The sequence below is a fragment of the Engystomops pustulosus genome, chromosome 5 (assembly GCF_040894005.1).
Source record: "Engystomops pustulosus chromosome 5, aEngPut4.maternal, whole genome shotgun sequence".
NCBI classification, from domain to species: Eukaryota; Metazoa; Chordata; class Amphibia; order Anura; family Leptodactylidae; genus Engystomops; species Engystomops pustulosus.
Window position 1 is genome coordinate 197,057,700 of NC_092415.1, and position 25,777 is coordinate 197,083,476.

The following is a 25,777-nucleotide window of genomic DNA, read 5'->3' on the forward strand; positions in this document are numbered from 1 at the left end:
GTGCGACACAATTAGTGAATGGGCGCATATCCCGTTCTAGTCCAAGGGACGCACTTTTTATGCATTCAAATTCGAACTTAGTAAATGTGCCCCAATGACTTTGGAATGTAGATCCTGACACCTGGTGGACAATTATAGAAGTGCATGACTGATCCATTGCAGCACAATATACACTCACCGGCCACTTTATTAGGTACACCATGCTAGTAACGGGTTGGACCCCCTTTTGCCTTCAGAACTGCCTCAATTCTTCGTGGCATAGATACAACAAGGTGCTGGAAGCTCCTCAGAGATTTTGGTCCATATTGACATGATGGCATCACACAGTTGCCGCAGATTTGTCGGCTGCACATCCATGATGCGAATCTCCCGTTCCACCACATCCCAAAGATGCTCTATTGGATTGAGATCTGGTGACTGTGGAGGCCATTTGAGTCCAGTGACCTCATTGTCATGTTCAAGAAACCAGTCTGAGATGATTCCAGCTTTATGACATGGCGCATTATCCTGCTGAAAGTAGCCATCAGATGTTACAGGGTACATTGTTCTCATAAAGGGATGGACATGGTCAGCAACAATACTCAGGTAGGCTGTGGCTTTGTACCAAGGGGCCCAAAGAGTGCCAAGAAAATATTCCCCACGCCATGACACCACCACCACCAGCCTGAACCGTTGATACAAGGCAGGATGGATCCATGCTTTCATGTTGTTGACGCCAAATTCTGACCCTACCATCCGAATGTCGCAGCAGAAATCGAGACTCATCAGACCAGGCAACGTTTTTCCAATCTTCTACTGTCCAATTTCGATGAGCTTGTGCAAATTGTAGCCTCAGTTTCCTGTTCTTAGCTGAAAGGAGTGGCACCCGGTGTGGTCTTCTGCTGCTGTAGCCCATCTGCCTCAAAGTTGGACGTACTGTGCGTTCAGAGATGCTCTTCTGCCTACCTTGGTTGTAACGGGTGGCGATTTGAGTCACTGTTGCCTTTCTATCAGCTCGAACCAGTCTGCCCATTCTCCTCTGACCTCTGGCATCAACAAGGCATTTCCGCCCACAGAACTGCCGCTCACTGGATGTTTTTTCTTTTTCGGACCATTCTCTGTAAACCCTAGAGATGGTTGTGCGTGAAAATCCCAGTAGATCAGCAGTTTCTGAAATACTCAGACCAGCCCTTCTGGCACCAACAACCATGCCACGTTCAAAGGCCTCAAATCACCTTTCTTCCCCATACTGATGCTCGGTGTGAACTGCAGGAGATTGTCTTGACCATGTCTACATGCCTAAATGCCGCCATGTGATTGGCTGATTAGAAATGAAGTGTTAACGAGCAGTTGGACAGGTGTACCTAATAAAGTGGCCGGTGAGTGTATATTATTCAAGAACAATACAATGAAATACTATTCACAACCATAAATAAAATCATTGTTTTCTATGAGTTAAAGGGACTCAATTAAAAACCGTAGCAGCGCCCCCTACCTGCCATGTGCCATAGTGTCTATAATACTTAATACGCTTACTTGTGACCTTTGCACTTTCTATACTGACCCAGGGGTGCACTGACCATAGGACAAGATTCATTTTGAATTTACATAGTTCTTCCCAATAATATGCCTGCAAGGGGGGGTAATAGAAATAGAGCTCTGCTGCCTTACAGACATCTACTGGGGCAGCACAAGTACAAATATACTGTCCTAATATACTGTCCTATACTGTCCCTGGATTTGTGAAACAGCTCCACTTCTTGCACAGGTTGTACCTGGTACTGCAGCTCAAGGAAGCTGTTAATGAAGATTAGAGTCAACAATCCATCACCAAACCTTTACCTGTGACAGTGACTGGGAGATTTACTAAACCTTTAAATTGTCCATGCAAATGAACTGTAAGGAGTCATCGGGGCGGAGAAGAGTCATGATGGGATGTCCTCTAGTGGCTTTATTGCGGTGCCATAGTCCAGGTCAATCACCACAAACTATGATCACACACTCGTCCTATGGCACAAAAGTCAAGGCAGGAGGGGACTTGTCAGCGTGACTCTTCTCCGCCCACATGACTCCTTACAGTGTGTTAAATGTTCTAGAGGTGTAAAGGATGTGGTCACACCTAAGCCCAGAAGAGACGGGGGCCAAGAGCTATAAATAAAATATTAAACATTATAATTGGGGACCTGGTACAGATTTTGTATAGGAGACTAGTCATATATATTAGACCACGTTAAAGGAAACCTACCACTTAGAATGGTCGGTGTAAGCAGTAAATACCGAGCACCAGCTCAGGGTGAGCTGGTGCCGGTACTTACTTTCGTTAGTGTTATAAACCGCGACCGTGCGCGCGCAACATCTCCGTCATTTCCTATGTAGGCAAGCGCAAGACTGTTCTGCTCTAGAGTTTAAAAAGTGTTAAAACCGCGATACCGCGGTTTATAACACTGACGAAAGTAAGCACCGGCACCAGCTCACCCTGAGCTGGTGCTCGGTACTTACTGCTTACCCCTGCCATTCTAAGTGGTAGGTTTCCTTTAATGTGTGATGATGTAATCACGTGTGCTATGATGTCATCATCACTAATAATGGATCCCATCCACATAAAAAAACACACAGCGCAATGGTCCAGTACGATGGAAACCGATGTGTCCCCAGTGTGAATTGTAATCTAAGGCCGCTGTGGGTAAATGACACTCCTAATAAGGGGTAGGTAGTGAGGTCACCAAATAAGGGGTAGTTAGTAAGGTCACCTAATAAGGGGGTAGGTAGTAAGGTCACCTAATAAGTGGGTAGCTAGTAAGGTCACCTAATAAGGGGGTAGGTAGTGAGGTCACCTAATAAGGGGTAGGTAGTAAGGTCACCTAATAAGGGGGTAGGTAGTAAGGTCACCTTATAAGGGGGTAGGTAGTGAGGTCACCTAATAAGGGGGTAGGTTGTGAGGTCACCTAATAAGGGGGTAGGTAGTGAGGTAACCTAATAAGGGGGTAGGTAGTAAGGTCACCTTATAAGGGGGTAGGTAGTGAGGTCACCTAATAAGGGGGTAGGTAGTGAGGTCACCTTATAAGGGGGTAGGTAGTGAGGTCACCTAATAAGGGGGTAGGTAGTGAGGTCACCTTGTAAGGGGGTAGGTAGTGAGGTCACTTAATAAGGGGGTAGGTAGTAAGGTCACCTAATAAGGGGGTAGGTAGTGAGGTCACCTTATAAGGGGGTAGGTAGTGAGGTCAGGTCACCCAATAAGGGGGTAGGTAGTGAGGTCACCTAATAAGGGGGTAGGTCGTGAGGTCACCTAATAGGGGGTAGGTAGTGAGGTCACCTAATAAGGGGGTAGGTAGTGAGGTCACCTAATAAGGGGTAGGTAGTAAGGTCACCTAATAAGGGGGTAGGTAGTAAGGTCACCTTATAAGGGGGTAGGTAGTGAGGTCACCTAATAAGGGGGTAGGTAGTGAGGTCACCTTATAAGGGGGTAGGTAGTGAGGTCACCTAATAAGGGGGTAGGTAGTGAGGTCACCTTATAAGGGGGTAGGTAGTGAGGTCACCTAATAAGGGGGTAGGTGGTGAGGTCACCTAATAAGGGGGTAGGTAGTGAGGTCACCTAATAAGGGGGTAGGTAGTAAGGTCACCTTATAAGGGGGTAGGTAGTGATGTCACCTAATAAGGGGGTAGGTAGTGATGTCACCTAATAAGGGGGTAGGTAGTGAAGTCACCTAATAAGGGGGTAGGTAGTGAAGTCACCTAATAAAGGGGTAGGTAGTGAGGTCACCTAATAAGGGGGTAGGTTGTGAGGTCACCTAATAAGGGGGTAGGTAGTGAGGTCACCTAATAAGGGGGTAGGTAGTGAGGTCACCTAATAAGGGGGTAGGTAGTGAGGTCACCTAATAAGGGGGTAGGTAGTGAGGTCACCTAATAAGGGGGTAGGTAGTGAGGTCACCTAATAAGGGGGTAGGTACGGTCTAGGAGTCAATGTCTGGGTGTGAGGGGAAGTAAAATGCCAGAGACAGGACAGAGGCCTAGTTATTGGCCTACGAAAGAGCCAGTGGATGATTTATTACACAGGTTGCCATGGTTACATAAATATAATGTCTCCTCTGTGTACTGGCTCATAGCTGGAGTCCTGTATACTGTACCCCGCCCCCGCCTGCGCTCCACCTACAGAAAGTCCCCATACAGTATGTCACCACCACACGTATCTAATGACATCAGAGGACGCCGAGGACGCTCACAAAGCAAACACAACCTTTGATGGGACTCTTCTCTCCATTGTGACACGGGACGGACGCCGTCACCCAGGGAATATTTTACGTGAACACCCACAACAAACTAAGAGCGTATTAACCCGTTCAGCTCTGAGACATTCTGTGCCTCCAGAAATGGTGATATGGGGTCTTGTCTTTTGCTGGACAGGTTGCAGTTTGTTCACATGTTGTATCTATCTGATATGGTTTCATTTTGGAGGGGAAAAGTTCTAAATTTTTACTCACGGAGCCCTGGTAGCATCAACTAGAGGGGGGTGCATGTTGTCATTGGCACCAGGAGGGTGAAATATGGATTTACATTCCTAATGTCCTCACACTGCTGTGCTCTCTGCATTGAACTGATGCAATGCTCCTTTCGGCTGAGTGACTGCTGTATTCAAAAAGAAGCATGCTGTGGAGGACATAGATGTAGAGCAAATGGAGGAGATGCGTCAGTGCAGCTAGTAGAGCTACAATCCTGGAATATGAAGCCATGTTTTACAATTATCCTGCTACTAACAACATAATCTCTTGTAAGCAGCGCCTAGCAATCTTACAGGCAGGGTCCACCTGAAGATCCTCTGATTCTCTGGTGGGCCAGTCCGATCCTGCACCTAGTAGTGTGACACGGTACCTGAATGACCTGAAACCCCAAATGTAGTGATATTGCAAGGGTTAACAAGGTGACTGTTCCCTCTTCTACTGTCTGTTATCATGGGATAGCGGATGTGACTGCAGGATGAAACTACACAAGGATGTGTGTGTAGTGAGTAAGCTTGGAGCTCCCATAGTTTTGTGTAGGATAATCCATACATAATTCTAGAGCATAGCCTTGCTCTATGCTGTGTTACAACCAGGGCAGGAGCAAATAGGACATGACATACCCCTAGCTGATAGGCCATGGTACACCCCTTAAGTATTGAAAATGGTGCACTTCTGGTGGATAGGACATGGCAGATCCGTGGCCGATAGAATATGGTAACGCCAATGTCCCATAGGATATGGTACATCTCTTGTGAATAGGACACAGTACACACCTGGCGGATAGGACACAGTACACACCTGGCGGATAGGACACAGTACACACCTGGCGGATAGGACACAGTACACACCTGGCGGATAGGACACAGTACACACCTGGTCAATAGGATGATACAACCCTGATGGATAGAACACGGTACACATCTGGTAGCTAGGACATGGTGCACATCTGGTGGATAGGACACAGTACACACCTGGCGGATAGGACACAGTACACACCTGGCGGATAGGACATTGTACACCCCTGGCTGATAGGACATTGTACATCCCTGGCTGATAGGACACAGTACACACCTGGCGGATAGTACACAGTACACACCTGGCGGATAGGACACAGTACACACCTGGCGGATAGGACACAGTACACACCTGGCGGATAGGACACAGTACACACCTGGCGGATAGGACACAGTACACACCTGGCGGATAGGACATTGTAACCCCCTGGCTGATAGGACATTGTACATCCCTGGCTGATAGGACATTGTACACCCCTGGCTGATGGTACATTGTACACCCCTGGCTGATAGGACATTGTACACCTTCTGGATGATAGGACATTGTACACCCCTGGCCGATAGGACATTGTACACCCCTGGCTGATAGGACATTGTACACCCCTGGCTGATAGGACATTGTACACCCCTGGCTGATAGGACATTGTACACCCCTGGCTGATAGGACATTGTACACCCCTGGTGGATAGGACATTGTACACCCCTGGCCGATAGGACATTGTACACCCCTGGCTGATAGGACATTGTACACCCCTGGCTGATAGGACATTGTACACCCCTGGCTGATAGGACATTGTACACCCCTGGCTGATAGGACATTGTACACCCCTGGCTGATAAAAGCACCTATTTAGAAATTAGGCCAATTTACACATGAAAATAAAGTAACAACGTCTTTATTGAATATATACATGAACATTACAGATATATATTAAAATACAAGATAAAACGGGGGAAGGGAAATAATGCAGGTATCGGAATGGGGGTGAAGATGGAAATTCATCACAATGGATAAGTCAGATAACCGTGGGGACATCAGTGGGGGGGGGGGGGGGGGGGCGAAGGTGTCAAATTCATGGGTTTGTAGTGTTGTATTTGTTTTAGGATATACAACCCGATCACTTAATATCATAAAGTGCACAATGCAAATAATAGATTGCCACAGTGTCTCAACAGGCCAGTCAAAGTGCTAGTGCATATTGGGAGAAAGTACAGGTATATGTCTCCATATTAAGCCAAGGTGCATTCAGAAAGGCGGAGAGAACATTGCTTACCCCTAGTGTCTGATATGTCCCAAGTGTACCACGGACCGGACATTGTACACCCCTGGCTGATAGGACATTGTACCCCCCTGGCCGATAGGACATTGTACCCCCATGGCTGATAGGACATTGTACACCCCTGGCTGATAGAACATTGTACACCCCTGGCTGATAGGACATTGTACACCCCTGGCGGATAGGACATTGTACACCCATGGCTGATAGGACATTGTACACCCCTGGCTGATAGGACATTGTACACCCCTGGCTGATAGGACATTGTACACCCCTGGCTGATAGGACATTGTACCCCCCTGGCTGATAGGACACAGTACACACCTGGCCGATAGGACATTGTACACCCCTGGCTGATAGGACATTGTACACCCCTGGCGGATAGGACATTGTACACCCCTGGCTGATAGGACATTGTACACCCCTGGCGGATAGGACATTGTACACCCCTGGCGGATAGGACATTGTACACCCCTGGCTGATAGGACATTGTACCCCCCTGGCTGATAGGACACAGTACACACCTGGCCGATAGGACATTGTACACCCCTGGCTGATAAGACATTGTACACCCCTGGCTGATAAGACATTGTACACCCCTGGCTGATAAGACATTGTACACCCCTGGCTGATAGGACATTGTACACTCCTGGCTGATAGGACATTGTACACCCCTGGCTGACAGGACATTGTACACCCCTGGCTGATAGGACATTGTACACCCCTGGCTGATAGGACATTGTACACCCCTGGCTGATAAGACATTGTACACCCCTGGCTGATAGGACACAGTACACACCTGGCTGATAGGACATTGTACACCCCTGGCGGATAGGATATTGTACACCCCTGGCTGATAGGATATTGTACACCCCTGGCCGATAGGACATTGTACACCCCTGGCTGATAGCACATTGTACATCCCTGGCTGATAGGACATTGTACACCCCTGGCTGATAGGACATTGTACACCCCTGGCTTATAGGACATTGTACACCCCTGGCTGATAGGACATTGTACACCCCCGGCGGATAGGACATTGTACACCCCTGGCTTATAGGACATTGTACACCCCTGGCTGATAGGACATTGTACACCCCTGGCTGATAGGACATTGTACACCCCTGGCTGATAGGACATTGTACACCCCTGGCTTATAGGACATTGTACACCGCTGGTTGATAGGACATTGTACACCCCTGGCTGATAGGACATTGTACACCCCTGGCTGATAGGACATTGTACACCCCTGGCTGATAGGACATTGTACACCCCTGGCCGATAGGACATTGTACACCCCTGGCTGATAGGACATTGTACATCCCTGGCTGATAGGACATTGTACACCCCTGGTTGATAGGACATAGTTCATGCACATGTCTCAAGGATTAAATTTAGGGTTTTGTATAGAGATCTCATTGTGAGCAGAATGCACGTAATTCATTAGCGTCCAGGATAAATGATGGAATTTGTTGGTTTGGAATGAGCGGTAATTTAATGCGGAGAATCTCCATGTATCACCTTAAAGACGCCATTAGTGTCTTCGCTTTCCCATTAGGCAGAAATCACTTTGAGAGAGAGAAAACGCCTTGATGTGAGCGCACACTGACATGTATATTAGTTGCGCGCATCAGCAGTAAGTGTCCTCAGAAGCGCTCGCGTCTCTTTCCGTAATTTCCCCGGGGATCGCCAAAGATTTCCTCATAGTTTTTAATACAATTCGGCCTTCTGTATCATCATGATATTACTAGTAACCCATAAGATTATATTGTGTATCACAATACGACAGAGGAACGGCATCGCCTTGCCTTGGCCAAGGCAGGATATTCCGAGGGCCTCTACACCCGGGGTCCTTCAGTCCATAAGGACTGATAAACTAGACCCTTGTACTTCCAAGTTTATTCCATTGTCATCCAGAATGCCGTCCCTTTAAAGGGATTGTGTCCTGTTTTCATGTTATACCTTATCCACAGGATTGGAGATTACAAGCTGATCAGTGAGGGTCCAATTGTTAGGACCCTCTCCCCCCTCAATCATAACAACAGGAATATGGAGAATGGGGGTCCTGTTATCAATATCAGGTGGAACATATGTCCTCCTCTTACATTCATTATTGTGGGAGGGTTGAAAATTTCTGAACACAGCGCTTCACTACCTCTGGCGCTCTCATAGACAGTGAATGAGAGTGCCGGAGATAAGTGAGTGCTGTGCTCTCCCCTTCCCCCCCAAGCAGTTTGGCTGGTACCACTAAAATATCAGCACAGAGGATCTCCACAAACTCTAATGCGGGTTCATAACGATTGGATCCAGTGCCTTCCACTCTGTTTTCAGCACCAAGGACAACACATCACATAACTGTGCATCAAAGGGAATGTTTGCGATTGTTGTTGTAACTTTCTGTGTTGAACCACAAGAGTTTGGTGGTTTTCAAGATGTCGGCCATCCTGAGCGGTTGGGAGAATGTCCCGTGGACTCGTGCATTGTCCCGCCTCCTGATCCCCGCCCCGATACACTAGAGCTGCAGAGCCAAGACCAGGAGGCGGGATCAGCTCCTGCTGCCTCCACAGATCTCTACTGTGCTATGTAGCAGAAATGTATGGGGGTAGCTCCTCCCTTGGTCCCGCCCCCCACCTCTGTCATCTCAGAGCCCCCGGGAGAGGAGGAAGCAGGACTGTGAGGGAATGAGGCATAGGTAAGTAACAAGGTTTTTTTTTTTGTTTAATACCCAGGAACAGGGGAGGACAGTGGGCTACAATGTCAGGGGAGGAGGCCACAATATGAGTTAGAGCATGGAAGACAGGAGGCCACAATATTAAAGGGATGGAGGACAGGAGGCCATTATAAGAGAGAGAGAGCATGGAGGACAGGATGCAACACTATCAGGAGGATGGAGGACAGGATGCAACACTATCAGGAGGATGGAGGACAGGAGGTCACTTGGAGGGATCTTGGAGGACAGGAGGCCACATAAGGGGGAGAATGGAGGACAAAAGATCACAATATAAGAGGGATCATGGAGGACAGGAGGCCACAATATAAGGGACGATATAGGACAGGAGGCCATAATATGAGTAGGATGGGGGAAAGGAGGCCACAAAAGGAAAGGGAGGATATTATATGGGTCCATGGGGGGTGGGGGTGGGCCACAGGAAGGGGGGGATTATACTATGTGGGGACCATTAAGGTTGATATTATACTATGTTTTAGGTTAGGACAAGGAGCAGGATGAGCGGTGTGGTTTCTGAAAAAGGGGTCTTTTGTCCCATTTTCTCTAACCAAAAAGTTGGAAGGTATGCATGACTTGCTGGAGGATTCAGAGGTCATATGTAAATCCCCTATGATTGTTTTATCTCCTCTTCTAGTTTATAGCTACAGTAAAAGTTTGTGTACAGACCTTTGCCCAGGCTTTACAGTAGTGATATAGGTCCTGGAAGTCCATGTATCAGGTATATTTTTAATTTGCAAGCCCCCTGGAGGATACAGATGCCACCCATTGCCCAAGACAGTGGGACACAAAGAAAATTTGGGACTGTCCTGCTCAATCCGGGAGGTTTGGGTGACAAGCTCTTACCACCAAGAAATCAGGCACTTATGCCCTATGCCAGTGATGGCTAACCTATGGCACTGGTGCCAGAGGTGGCACTCAGAGCCCTTTCTGTGGGCACTCAGGCCATCACCAGAGATGACTCCAGGTATCTTCCTGCAGTCCCAGACAGCCCAGGTCTTGCTGTGCAGAGGTATATTAAAGAGACAGCTCTACCTGGGACTATTTTCTGCTTTATTGGTGTCCTCAGAGTGCTGGTATCAATGAAAACTGTGGCACTGTAATCACAAATTAAATTTCTGTGTTGGCACTTTGCGATAAATAAGCGGGTCTATGTTGTAGTTTGGGCACTCGGTCTCTAAAAGGTTCGCCATCACTGCCCTATGCTGTGCATACGGGGGGTGCTGTAACTGGGGAAGCTCTTTAACCCCTTAAAGGGGTTTTCCCAGGAATTCAAGTTAGACCCTATGCACAGGATGATCCACACCAGCTTTTGGCTTCATAAACTGCAACTGAAAAACTGATCATGTGGCAGCACCCTTAGGGTGCGTTCAAATATTCAGGTTTTCAGATGCAGTTTTTGATGTCCATACCAGGAGTGGAGTGTGAGAAGAGGAGAAGCAGCTTCTGTCAGTGACATGTTCTCACCCATTATGACCCACACCTGCTTTTGGGCATCAAAAACCGCATCTGAAAACCTGACTGTTTGAAATCACCCTTAGGGTGATGCCACACATGCCGTTTTTGGTCCGTTTTTAAGCATGCGTTTTCAGTTCGTTTAAAAACGGAAACGGTTTTTACCATTTTTGTCGTTTTTTTCCAATTATCTTAATAGATAAACAGGTTTTAAGCAGCCAAACGCATGAAAAACCGTCAAAAACGGATGCAGATGCGACTGAAAACACATGCTTAAAAACGGACCAAAAACGCCACGTGTGGCATCACCCGTAGGATTTAAGAAAAAAAAAAACAATTCACCCTTCTTTCCCTAGAAATAAAAAAGCAAACATAATCATAAACCCGCCAGTTATTGCTCCTTTCCAAATTACCTGATTTACCAAAACTTAAAGGGAACCTGTCACCAGGGACCTCATTTTTACTACAGACAGGTTGCAGAAGCCCATTACACCTGCAGTGCACATCTGCTTCTCTGCTATCTCTAAGCATTTGCATTACAATATAATTGTGTGTTATAATTGACCTTGAATCCTGACAGAATCCTCTGTGTAGTCCCAGGGGTTGGGCTTTGATTTGGAGGCATTCCAAAAAATATGTGACTTGTCTGTGCTGCTCACTCCTCAGCTCTCAGCCCCCACCTTTGTGCTCATGTACAGCTCCTCCTTCTCCCACTGATGTCACCAGGCTGTGACCTCTGTGAAGGAGCAGGAGGGAGGAGCTGTACAAAGGTGGGGGGTGAGAGCTGAGGAGTGTGGAGCACAGACAAGTCACATATTGTTTTTTGAAATGCATCCAAACCAAAGCCCAACCCCTGGGACTACACAATTATATTGTAATGCAAATCCCTAGAAAAGGTAGAAAGACATCTGTGCACTGCAGGCGTAATGGGCTTCTACAACCTGCCTTTAGTGAAAATGAGGTCCCTGGTGACAGGTTCCCCTTAAAAAATGATTATTCCTTGTGGTGAACTCCATAACTGGGGGGGGGGGGGTCTTTTGGACAAATTTGTCACTTTCTTTTCCATTGTAAAAAAATAAATAAAAAGTGATAAAGAGATTGTAAGTCCCTAATAAAAACGTTAGCTCGTCCTGCAAAAAAATTGGCGCCTTACACAGGTTCATACAACAAAGTATGGAAAGGCTTTAGCTGTCAAAATAGGGCGAAACTGTGACATTTTTTTCATTAAAGTTCCATAAATTTGGTATCTCCGTGATACCCCTGACACCCCTGACTACAAAGCCCGTCAGAAAATGTTGTACCTGATTTTTTTCCATAGCTCTCCAGTACATTGCATGGGATATAATATACTGACACTAGAAAGGGCAAGGAGCATCGCTATGATTTGTAAAGCGCTACGGAATATGATGGCGCTATACAAATAAAGAATATTATTATTATATTACAGCTCCATACACAGAAAAATTTTAAAAAAAGTTCTGACTTTTAGAAACAGAGAGAAAAAATGGAAATGATCAGAAAAAAAAAACTGCAGGGCGTTAAGGGGTTAACATGAAAGAAAAAAAAAGGAAACTTTCTATAATTTATGTTCAGGGGGAAGTTCTAGACCCGACATGGCCCCGCCCACAGCAGGAATATATCCTAGAAGGGGCGTGATAGAGTGTTGCTAGATAACCTGCTGCCCGGAATGAAAAGGCGGGGCTACCGCATAAGCTGCAAGCAGCTCCTCCCATAACGATTTATTATGAAGACGTCACTACTACAATTACCCGCCCACTACAGCGACTGCATCGGAAATAGGGCGGGTCACACTGTACTGGAGCGGGGGGAATGTAGACGGAAAGGCCCCGCCCACCGCCGCAGTCAGATAGAGAAGGGGCGGGGTCACACTGTACTGTAGATTGATACATAGACGGAAACTCTCCGCCTTCCTCAGAAGTCTGATAGAGTAGCGGGCGGGGTTACACTGTACTGCAAAGGGATATGTAGACAGAAAAAACTCCGCCCACCGCAGCGGTTTGATCACGGAGTGGGCGAGGTTATGTTTTAATAGCGTAGAAGAGGGCGCGGTTTCTCGAGTTGTGTTTAGTGATAGCTCCGCCCATGTGAGGTTCCCAGGGGAGGCCAGGGCGTGGCCTGGTGTGGATGGTTTATCAGGGTGAGGTCACAGGCAGTGCACCTAGTCCTCATCTCTGCAGCTATGGCTTATCCAGGAGCAGGAGGAGGAGGCTACTATCCGGCCCAGGGGGTGAGTCCACAGCACAGGGGCTGCAGGGGTTAACAGCATGGGGGCCCCCAGGGGCTGTGCCAGGGTGCACAAGGGGTTAACACCATGGGGGTCCCCTGGGGCTGTGCCAGGGTGGACAAGGGGTTAACACCATGGGGGTCCCCTGGGGCTGTGCCAGGGTGCACTAAGGGTTAACACCATGGGGGTCCCCTGGGGCTGTGCCAGGGTGCACTAGGGGTTAACTCCATGGGGGTCCCCTGGGGCTGTGCCAGGGTGCACTAAGGGTTAACTCCATGGAGGTCCCCTGGGGCTGTGCCAGGGTGCACTAAGGGTTAACTCCATGGAGGTCCCCTGGGGCTGTGCCAGGGTGCACTAGGGGTTAACATCATGGGGGTCCCCAGGGGCTGTGCCAGGGTGCACTAGGGGTTAATACCATGGGGGTCCCCTGGGGCTGTGCCAGGGTGCACTAGGGGTTAACATCATGGGGGTCCCCAGGGGCTGTGCCAGGGTGCACTAGGGGTTAATACCATGGGGGTCCCCTGGGGCTGTGCCGGGGTGCACTAGGGGTTAACTCCATGGGGGTCCCCTGGGGCTGTGCCAGGGTGCACTAGGGGTCAATACTTGTACCTTGCTATAATAGATCCTTATATATGCACTCAGTTGGTATAAGGTGGGGGAATCACTGATGTAGTTCTGGTCAGGTCCTGCATCTTCTAGGTTGGGCTAATAAGGTCAATAAGGAAATAATAATTTAAAGGGGATGTTCAGAATTTAACCCCAAAGAGCGGATCTCAAGGTCCTGTTGCTAAGCTGAGTTTCTAGTGATGTTAGGATCCATCAGCACTTCTTAAAGGGATGGTCCACTCAATACTGGGTTCTAGGCACGTGACCTTCCCACTAGGGACAGGTGATCCCTCTTCTCCTTATGCTACACGATGATTATAGGACCTGCCTGTGTGATGCTCCAAACTGTAACCTCATCCAGGCTTTGTCTAGTGTGAATAAGGACCTGTAGGACTGCAGGGATGACCCTTGTGAGGGACAGCGGGAATAACAGGATAAATCCCACAAAGCACTAATGGGGTTCACAGTTTGTAGCATGCAAAAGGCATCAGGGGCTAAAAATTGCATGCATTAGATGGATGTACGCCCACCAAGAGGCTGCAGCACTACCCCCAGCCCCTCCAGGCACCTAGTGGAGGATGGGAGTATTCTATGGAATGCTGAGAGTCACCACCCACCCGGCGAAAATCAATGGAGTTTCCTAGAACCGTGATATTGTCTCTAAAAAAATACTCTTTAAAGGGATCCATCATGATAATAATAATTCCTTTATTTATATAGCGCACACAGATTCCGCAGCGCTGCACAGAGCTTGTCACATCAGTTCCTGTCCTCAAAGGGGCTCACAATCTAATCAGCCTACAAGTATGTTTTGGAGTGTGGGAGGAAACCAACGCAAACACGGAGAGAACATAAAAACTCTTTGCAGATGTTGACCCTGGGACTTGAACCCAGGACCCCAGCGCTGCAAGGCTGTAATGCTAACCACTGAGCCACAATGCCGCCCTGTCATAATCCAGAGGCACTTACTCATAGATCCAGGCACCGGGACCGTGATAATCTTCTTATATCCGTTATCCATGGCCTCCTTCCTTCTAAAATCAACTTTTAACTTTATTCTAATGAGCCAAAAGGGCTCCTGGGCTGTTTCCAGAGTCCCTCCAAGCTGTAGCTTCACCGGCTGTTACACTGTGCAGGAGCCACCTGCAATGGGTCATATTATATCAGACAGAGGGAGGGGAAAATGCTAACTTTAACATAATTATAAATGTTGATATTAGAAGGCAGGAGGCCATAGATGCCAAATATAAGAAGATTCCCACAGTCCCGGTGCCTGGATCTAGGAGTAATGTCCCTGGTTTATCAGGATGGATATTGTTTAATGTCTCAGATTAGGGAAAACAGTGGATAACAATCATACTTGGTACATTCCCTTTGACTAAGGCCTACTTTTTTCGTATTCTGCATAAAATATTAAGTCAAATTCTTGGGATTTTAAATTGTGTTGAAAATTACAAAAAAAAGTCTCTGTTTGAGTTGGGCCTTGAAGGGGTTAATGTTGCCGTGTTGCTGGATACATTGTTTACACGCTATGGGGGGGGGGAAAGGTATTTGCCGTTACCGGACTTTGTATTGCGATGAGTGAGGGGAGAGGCCACATTCCAAGGGTCCATTGTCATCCAATTGGGCGCATCCCCTATAGGGGGCAATGTAAAGGCTCTATAGGCGCGTCCTCCATGAGATGTCTACTAGTAGCCGCCCCTGGGAAGCGCTCGGCGTAGATAAGAGGAACCATTGATTGGAAGTTATGTGTAACCCTCTATCCGTGGCGTCCTACACTACACCACAAAATTCCCTTTTTTATGACGGTTGTGACCTCTGACCAGACAAGCGCAGGAGAGATAAGAGAAGGTTTTTACTGTCGGACTTTGGATTGGGGAAGGTCCTTTTATAAATTTATGGGGCTGATGACTCACAGTTGGGTGTAGATCCATGTTTCTTGCCAAAACGAAGGCTGGGCACCTCTCCCTCAATGGGATTGGCTTCTATTTTCAATAAGAACAAGACCTGATTCTAAAAAATGCCCATAAATCTTGTTTTAAAGGGGTTGTCCAGCACCGATGCCCTTGTCCCCCTCATTAGTCATTCTCCATACTGGCCAATATGATAACCTGGGTATTGAAACGTGAAGTTTTGGGGGATGAAATATAGGGGTGTGATATGCCCACATCTCCTGATATGGGTAATATAAACATTCCCATTTTTAGGGTTGTGACTGGCACCCATTGTGTGAGGGAGATTCTAATGGGAGAGTGTATTTTTCGGACTATAAGGCGCACCGTAGTATAAGGCGCACCATCAATAAATGTCTGCTAAAATGTCTAGGTTCATATATAAGGCGCATCGGAGTATAAGGATGAGTGACCAGCAGGTGGCAGACCTGTGCACAGTTGAGGGCAGCTGTTGTCTGTAAGTACGGTTCATATATAAGGCGCACTGGACTATAAGGCGCACCTGATTATAAGGATGAATAACCAGCAGGTGGCAGACCTGTGTACAGTACAAGGCAGCTGTTGTCTGTAAGTACGGGTCATATACAAGGCGCACTGGACTATAAGGCGCCCCTTTGATTTATGAGAAAACCAAAGGATTTTTAGTGCGCCTTATAGTCCGAAAAATACGGTATCTCTGCTGATGAGTTAGTAAAGACTGGTGGGGGGGACAAAGGAGGATTGGGTTTGAAACAGAGAACATGTGTGACCATGTGCCACCACTGCATGCTGCCGGATCAGTACCAAGAAAAGGTATCAGAACATCTAATACTATAGCACCATTATGGTTTACTAGGTACCCAATAGCATCTAAGTTCTGAGACGAATTCTCCCACCAAAGTTGAGAGATGGAGTCAGTAAGGACCCCATTGCGGTCCCCTACTAGGTAACGGCACCAGAGTCTTGTGGCCCCGCGAGTCCTGTAGCACATCCATCATTAGTCATGGAGCAGTCTGGGGGATGGATATTTATCTCGGAACATCAGACGTTGCGGTTCTCTCATGTTATGGCTGCTATAAACAAAGTTCCTGGGGATATAACCGGGATTATAGGGGACTGGACTTTGAATGCAATGTAAGCGCTAACAACGGCCATAAATATGGGAACACCTTGAAGGAGAACTCCCCTGAACCATAAGATGGACACGAACGCTTATCAGAGGCCATAAATATGGGGACACCTTTATGGAGAACTTCCACGTACTTTAAGATCTACCATAACGCTACTGTGGTCAGACCTAAATGTAGAGTAGGTTATGACTTCTCCTATGGGTATGAGGAGGACTTGATTACTTGTAACAACCATTGATTACAATTCCCCCTGATCTATAGGATAATAATTCTTTATTTATATAGCGCCTACAGATTACACAGCACTGCACAGATCTTGCCAAATCAGTCCCTGTCCCCAATGGGGCTCACAATCTAATCAACCTACCAGTATGTTTTGGAGTGTGGGAGGAAACCGGAGGACACCCATGAAAACACAGAGAGAACATACAAACTCTTTGCAGATGTTGACCCTGGGACTTGATCCCAGGTCCCCAGCACTGCAAGGATGTAATGCTACTGAGCCACCGTGCCGCCCTTATATTGCTGGGATCCCTAGCGATCACAATAACTGAGGTCCGCGACAGGTGGTGGTGATCGTGTGGAACCATAAACATGTATACGCACCGTCCTCTGGTCACATGGGGTGCTGAGGGACCTCAGATCTTGTGAACGATGGGTGGTCCCAGCAGGTGGTCCCCCGAGCAAACACACGAATTCTGCGTGATAAAAATATGCTTGTGTGAAAGGGGTCTGAGTATCGCTAGAGTAAAATTAGAACTATTCTATTTTTTTTTCTGCCGCTCCACCCTAGGGGCTTTCCAAAAATCCATAGGGGGAGATCATCAATAACTATACCAACTCTGTCATGTCTGATATCACAATTCATTTTTTTTTTTTTTTTGTGGGTCTGAGCTGCAGTACCGTACGCAACCTGCGGACAGGTGGGGCACTCTTTCTAAGAACAAAAAGGCTGCTCCCATTCCCAGCAGATGCAATGGAGTAATGATACGTTATATAGGTAGTGATGAGCGTAAAATAAACTTTTGTACACTTAAAGGGATTTTCCTCGATTCGCACACTGACCAAGGGCTAAGGAAAATAAATAAGTTGCACTTGACCCGATCTGGGTGTTGGTGCTTTTGTCGTCTGTTCTTGGTACAGGACCAGAGGTGTTGGGGGTGTTAGGGGGTCTGCTATGGGTAATTAGGATTCCTAGAAAATCCCTTTAATGACAGGTTTCCTGTGGCAGGAAGTCGGTGCACACCCTACAGGTTGTTGTATCAGGTGGGGGCAGGGTCCTTTGTTCTCCTCTCTGTGGAGGGATATCCTATATCCACCCCGTGTTATCATATTACCCTACTGTGTGTCCTGCACACCCACCCCTCACCTGCCGTAGTATAGGAGTATACACCGACCACAGGGGTCTCCAAGAAGGAGGAGGGAGGGAGGGAAAGCGCAGGAGTAAGGGATGTACCGAAAGTGGAAAGAAGAAATTTATTCCATCACAAGTCTCGGGGGTTCCTTTTATTTCAGAAAGTAAAATGAGATATCTGACCCCCCCCCCGGCAAGTTATGGGTGAAATCTGTCAAATTGGATCAAGGATTACTAATGAGAGGGAGGTCATGTATAATCAATGAAGAGCAGATTTGTCTCAGATATTGATTGCCACAATCAGATCTGTGATCTCTCTCCTGTGGTTCAAAAATGATCACCACAGAGATTCTCATTCAGAAACTGTGAATCGGAGCGAACGTTCCTGGCTGTATGACCTCCTTCCCATTGGAAAAACTTCCCCTTGATCCAAAATGGCAGTCATGTTCTACACGTAGCCTAAAAAATAGGACCCCCCCACCCATTATCTGCCGGGGGGGCTACAGAAATTTAATTTACCACTTTTTTTATTTTCCGAATGTAGAGGCAAATTCCCCAACCATCCCAGATTCGGCAGGACAATACTGGTTTTTCAGGGCTGTCCCGCTATCCTGGACGGTTGGCAGATGTCCCGCACATCTCCCCTGCGTCCCACCTCCTGATCCGGACAAGAAATGCTCATCGGGAGGTGGAACGCAGAGAGAAGAGATGTGCGGGACACTGCTCCTCCCTCTGCTTAGTCCTCCGAATCTGAGGGATAATATGGGGGGGATGAGGATGCTGGGGTGGGGGTTGGAACTAAGGAGATAATACAAGGGGAGGTGCTGGGGGGATAATATGAGGAGGAGGGGCGCTGGAGGGACAGTATAAGGGGGACAGAATATGAGGGAGCCACAATGTGAGGGAGAGCGGGTGGGGGCACGAAGTGGGGGAAAAAAATTCTTTGGCGAGCGAACCAACCACTGCAAAAGTTGGGAGGTATACGTAAAGGGATTCTTCCCTCCCCTGTCCATGTCCGCACAATTACAGATAATAAATATATACCGTAGTATTTTTATTTTATACAACTTTTGTTAATAAAATTTTTGTGTATCTTTGCCTTTCTTGAGCCCCATGTTTTTTTTTAAATGTATTTATTTGTTTCTTTTTTTAGTCTATTTTTATGGGATAAACTTTTAATCATAAAAATTTCTATGGGACTTTTTGGATTTTTTTTTTTTCATACAGGGCAGGTTTCTTTTCATATTTTGCCTGGAGACCTCACAATGCAGTAACATTGGTTTTCCTTCCCTCTCTTGCAGTACGGTGTTCCCCCGGGGGGATACCCGCAGAATGACCCCATGTACGGCTATTTTTTAAATATTGCAGGCCAGGTAAGTTGTTATGTACCTTTCACTCTTCCTTCACTTCTTTGGGAGTTTGGCCACATTAATCTGTGACCATTGTCTTTCCCTTTAAGGACGGGCAGATAGATGCGGAGGAGCTGCAGAGGTGTCTGACCCAGTCCGGAATGGCGGGAGGATATAAACGTGAGTATCCGGACAGATATAATACATGTCGCCGTCTCCACATGGAGGGGACCAGTTGCCCATAACAAACCACGTCCTCTGTACACAGGATAGGTCATCGACATCAGATCGTTAGGGATCGTCTCAGGACCCCTACCAATAATCCATTGAAGGAAGTCTAGCGCCATTCCTTGTATAGAGGCCAACACTAGGATCTGCAGTTCAGCTCTTTTATACTGAAGAGAGCTGGACTTCCGCCAGAAGCTTCCAGTATCGATTTTTTTTTTTTCTCCCCCAGAAAACCCCTTTAAAGGGATACTATAGATCTAGCGTGAGAGTTTTTATCATTTCACCCCCAATTTTTTTTTTTTTTTTTTAAACAACTACATGTGCAGAGGGGTTTTTTAAAGCCATAGACAAAAATATACCTAAAGTACAGCAACAACTGTTTGTTTCTCCTATCGTCCCATGTTATAATATAGAATTTTTTTTTTTTTTCCTCTATTACTTATGCAATTTTTTTCTATTTTTACAGCCTTTAGCCTGGAAGCCTGCAGACTGATGATCGCCATGCTGGACGTATCTTTTATAATCATCATTACTAATATACGTTAAGCCCCTTACACACGAGTGAGTGTGATGCGTCCAGCTCGCAGGGGGCTCTGGCTGGAAGGTCCGGCCTGAACGCTGACAACCGGAACTGGACTGACATGCTGGGTTTAGTTCTGATTACTCAGCGTTCAGACTGGACGTTCCAGCCAGCGCACCCTGCGAGCTGGACACATCAAACCCGCGCGTGTGTAAGGGGTCTCACTAGTATTGATCCATTACTTTTCATTTTGGAGCCACTTAACTTAAAAGGTTTACAGACAATCTTGTGAGATACTTTTTAAGACTTTTCTCCAGCTGCATCAGTTCTCTGGAATGCGCTACCCCAATCATCCATAAAGGGGAAATATCACAGAAATGAGTGGTGTGTGTGACTAGTAGCTACTCCATTCACATATGAACTAATCTTATGGTCTTTTAGGTGCATCATAATCATGTCCTTCCTTATAGGCAGATGAACATGAACATTTCAGTGCACTATGGGTGTGGCCATGAGGTCCAGTGCACCCTCATCCAGTAGCCTACTCACTCTTTCTTTAGTCTCTCATGGTGTGTGAATCCTTAATGTTGACTCCAGAGGGACCTGACTGGTAAGATGGGCTTCAACGAGTTCAAGGAACTGGGGGTTGTATTAAATTCCTGGAGGCAGAACTTCATGTCCTTTGATGCAAACAGGAGCGGGACCATCGATGGCCCTGAGCTTCACCGTGCTTTGGGGACTATGGGTGAGTATTACAGTTTTTAGCAGTTTTAATCCAGGGGGTTCTGGGCGTTGGGACCCCTTTCTCCATAACATTGTTGTGTCCCTAAGGGAAGACAATGAGCCGGAAATGTTGAGGTTGACTGTGAAACTCTTACCCCGTTGTTGTCTCTTGGGTCGAAGACTTCAAACATATTAGGCAATTGTATAAGTATTGTATAATTGCAAAAGCCCATTATAGCTGTATTGCACATATGCCTTTCTTCCTTCTCTAACCTTTTGCATTATAATATAATTGTATGTTATAACTTACCTTGCACCCTAACAGAATCTTCTGTGTAGTCACAGGGGTTGGGCTTTGGTTTGGAAGCATTTCCGAAAACAACATGTGACTTGTCTGTGCTGCAGACTCCTCAGCTCTCAGTCCCCACCTTTGTGCTCCTTTACAGCTCCTCCCTCCCCCACTGAGGTCGGCTCACCAGGCTGTGAGCTCTGTGAAGGAGGAAGGAGCTGTACAGGAACACAAAGGTGGGGGCCAAGAGCTAAGGAGTCTGCAGCACAGACAAATCACATGTTGTTTTTTTTTTAAATGCATCCAAACCAAGGCCCAACCCCTGGGACTATGCAGAGGATTCTGTCAGGATGGAAGGTAAGTTATAACACACAATTTATATTGTAATGCAAATGGTTAGAAATTCCAGACGACTTGTGCAAAGAAAATATAGTTGTGAGGAGGTTCATACACGCCCCACATGTGTATATTCACCAAAATATGCAGCAAATAAAAAATTAATTAATAAATTGTTGGGGCGCGCCAAATAATTTTTTTGCTGCAAATTGTACTGAGCTTCACACTGATATATTATAGTACTCTCCCTTACACTACAGTAACCAAAATAACTATGTATCCATAACCAAGTTATGAGATAACAAAGGTCACTTTTAGATGGGCGTAATATGATGCGCCATTGTATGAGCAACGAAAAAACGGAACCTCCTGCGGTTCATTAGAATTTGAGTAGGAAACGCCTTGGTATAAATAATGGAGGGAGGGTGTGAAATAAAAACTTTATTCAGGAATATGTTTGTTTTCTGGGTTAGAATTTTTTCGGGGTCCCGGTGTTATTATGTCGCCACATTAGGGATAAAGGATTCTCCCTCCATTGCTTATACTTTTCAAAGACTAACCTTGGGGTGCGTTCACATAGACAAGTTGTGTCTGGCCAGCAATGTTATGCTGATGACTGGATGATCCGCAATTTCTGAGCGGGGCAGTGGGGAGGTCCCCAGAGATTTTGGTCCTCATTTTGGTGTTCCCTCTACAATACAGGATACAGACTCAGCCCTCAAGCCCTGAATCTGATCAGCATGAGATTCAGCAGCCATGGGAGAATAGGCTTTGATGACTACATCGCTTGCTGCGTGAAGCTCCGAGCGTTGACAGGTGGGTGCTGGTATTACTAGGGTGGGGGTTCCCTTATGGGTTTCCTAAAACTTATCCAATTGTCTTTATCCCATGCAGATGCCTTCAGGAGACGAGACGCTGCCCAGCAGGGGATGGTGAACTTCATGTATGATGATGTGAGTAATGCAATACATCAAGAAGGGGGAATGGGGGAGGGTCAGACATAAAAATTCCCAAAATGAGAACCTTTGGAGCGATCAACTAGGGTGACTTACACCTTGTAATATTTTGTCCTCCTATATATTTTGCTAATTTCCAGAAATGGCAACACCGCTGGCAATCGGCTGTGTCTAGTATGGCAGCTCAGCCTTATTCACTTACAGGGGTTTTAATATATAACAAACTGTGCACCTGTGTAACATCACATGACCAGGGATATAACGGGCCATGTACCTATGTGACATCACATGACCAGGGATATTACGAGCCGTGCACCTGTATGACATCACATGACCAGGGGTATAACGAGCCGCGCACCTGTGTGACATCCCATGACCAGGAATATATAATGAGCCGTGCACCTGTGTAACATGACTAGGGATATATAAGGAGTTGTGCACCTGTGTGACATCACATGACCAGGGTTATAACGAGCTGTGCACCTGTGTAACATCACATGACCAGGGATATAACGAGCCGCGCACCTGTGTGACATCCCATGACCAGGAATATATAATGAGCCGTGCACCTGTGTAACATAACATGACTAGGGATATATAAGGAGTTGTGCACCTGTGTGACATCACATGACCAGGGTTATAACGAGCTGTGCACCTGTGTGACATCACATGACCAGGGATATAATGAGCCGGACATCTGCATGACATCACATGACCAGGGATATAACGAGCCGTGCACCTGTGTGACATCACATGACCAGGGATATAACGAGCCGTGCACCCGTGTGACATCACATGACCAGAGATATAACGAGCCGTGCACCTGTGTGACATCACATGACCAGGGATATAACGAGCCGTGCACCCGTGTGACATCACATGACCAGAGATATAACGAGCCGTGCACCTGTGTGACATCACATGACCAGGGATATAACGAGCCGTGCACCTGTGTGACATCACATGATCAGGGATATAACGAGCCGTGCACCTGTGTGACATCACATGACCAGGGATATAACGAGCCTTGCACCTGTGTGACATCACATGACCGGGTATATAACTAGCCGCGTACCTGCGTGACATCACATGACCGGGTATATAACTAGCCGCGTACCTGCGTGACATCACATGACCGGGGATATAACGAGCCGTGCACCTGTGTGACATCACATGACCAGGGATATAACGAGCCGTGCACCTGTGTGACATCACATGACCAGGGATATAATGAGCCGCGCACTTGTGTTTATCCACATGAAGTAAACCATGAAGCTGCCTATAGATTTACAGCAAGCAGAGATCTAGAAAACTGAGGAACAGAAAGTATATTGGAAAATTGTAGAACTTTTTATTACACAAACGTTATTAATTAATAGCTGAAAATGGAAAATCCCTTTAAGCTTATGTAGGATGTTCATTACAGATCATTGGCAGACCCTGAAAGCCTCGCCGGGGTTGTATATAACACAGGGGTGAGTTCTTCTGAATTGTACTTAACTTTTCTTTTTGTCTTTCCCTCCACAGTTCATACAAACTACTATGATCATCTAATAATGTGAAAAACCTAGAAAAAGACGATAACATTTCGCCTGTAACCAGCTCCGTTCTGTTCTTACGCCTAGATATCTACTCTCACGATTGTATGGAACGGCTTCTGTGTTTTGTAACCAAAATGTTTTGTATTCTAATAAATGCAAAATGTATAGAGAAGGCGGAGTGTACTTTGTATAGGAGCGTCAGCTTCCCCTGCATCCCCGCTATAGCAGCTGATCTAGAAGACAACGGACCCCAGGGGGGCAGCTACATCGAGTCCTGCAGGGTCTTGGCTGTCAAATGTCTGATCAGATATGTATCCCCTTATGCATGTACCATACTGCAAGATACTAGTTACAGATCCGGTCCTGACTTCAGGTCTACAATGCAGTCAGGTCTTTAGTCCTGCAGCCGGGTTGGGACTTGCAGTTGTAATGTGGTCCTGTTTCACATTGGGGAGGGCTCAGCACTGGTGTTTAGAGGGGAAGCAGGGACTCTGCATATATCACTATGAAATCTATGTGTGCAGCCGGCCTTGAATAGAAATCTACCATAAAAATCCATCCTGATAAACCAGGGACACTAATCATAAATCCAGGCACAGGGACTGTGGTAATCTTCTTATTTGTTATCCATGGCCTCCTGTAGCTTCACAGGCTATTCCACTGTGCAAGAGCACTTCCTCCCTGCTACTGTTTGAGATCAGGCAGACGGAGTGCAACAGCGTATGATGCTACAGGACGGAAGGGCTCTGGTAACCCCACCCAGAGCCCTTTTACTACATTAGCATATTTGTAAAAGTTGATTTTAGAAGGAAAGAGGCCATGGATAATAAATATAACAAGGTACCACAGTCCCGGTGCCTGGATCTATGAGTAATGGCCCTGGTTTATCATGATGGATTTTGAGATCTCCTTTTAACGGGTGTACTCTCCATTAATGCACACAATCAGGTTATCCAACGACTAGTTCACACATAGGATTTTGGCCCAGATTTTCTCCAAATCCCTCTCCCATTGATGTCGACGAGCGTCTGTTAAGAGAAATGCTGTACCCTAGACTCTGCTATATATAGGGCATTTCAATCAAAATTCATGCAGGGAAATCTGCATTTGAAGCCCAATCGATTGCCCTTGTAAAGGGGTTGTGCTAAGTTTTCACATCATTGCCTATTCACGATATAGGGAAGTGGTGGCGAACCTATGGCACAGGTGCCAGAGATGGCACTCTGAGCCCTCTCTGCAGGCACCCAGGCCATTACCCAGCCATTCAGGACTCAAGGCCTCCTCCTGCAGTCACAGGCAGCCCAGGAGGTGACAGATTCAGTGCTATTTTAAAGTGCAAGAGGAGCAAGGAGGTGTGGACAGATTATCATTGGAGTCCCTTCATCAGTCCTTTGATTCATCCTGTTAAGTGGACCTTAAAGGAAAGCTACAATGATAATTTGATTATCTCCTTTCTACCGTATTGGTGTCCTAAAAATGCCAAATACGTTTGAAACCTGTGACGTAGCAGGGAGCAATAAGCCATTTTAAATGAGCATTTTGGCACTTTGTGAAAAATATGTGGCTTTTGGTTGTAGTTTGGCCACTCACCTCTAAAAGGTTTGCCATCAGTGGTATAGGGGATTACAAGATAATGCAAATGTCCACAACAATGTCCAACAGATAAACTCATTGTTCCATTCCTCTGTATAGAACTCGAAGAAATTGTTGCAATCTTCTTTGTGTGAATCCACCTACCAATTTCTTAGAGATCTGGAATATTTAGTTGGCCCTTTCTACCTTTGCAGCCTTCTTGTAGAAAAAAGGGGAGTCATCAGCCCATGCTGCAGGAGGAGGGCAGCTAC

The 25,777-nt window shown here is 46.6% G+C and overlaps 1 protein-coding gene across 1 annotated transcript; it reads left to right on the forward strand.

Moving 5' to 3' along the window:
* Positions 1 to 12,815: 12,815 nt before the first annotated feature.
* On the forward strand, positions 12,816 to 24,105 carry SRI (sorcin). Its single transcript, XM_072154280.1, has 8 exons — positions 12,816 to 12,973; positions 19,293 to 19,364; positions 19,451 to 19,520; positions 20,035 to 20,078; positions 20,686 to 20,833; positions 22,139 to 22,252; positions 22,331 to 22,389; positions 23,920 to 24,105. The coding sequence occupies exons 1-8, from the start codon at positions 12,926 to 12,928 to the stop codon at positions 23,944 to 23,946; spliced, it is 582 nt and encodes a 193-aa protein (XP_072010381.1). The 5' UTR covers positions 12,816 to 12,925; the 3' UTR covers positions 23,947 to 24,105.
* The last annotated feature ends 1,672 nt before the right edge of the window (positions 24,106 to 25,777 follow it).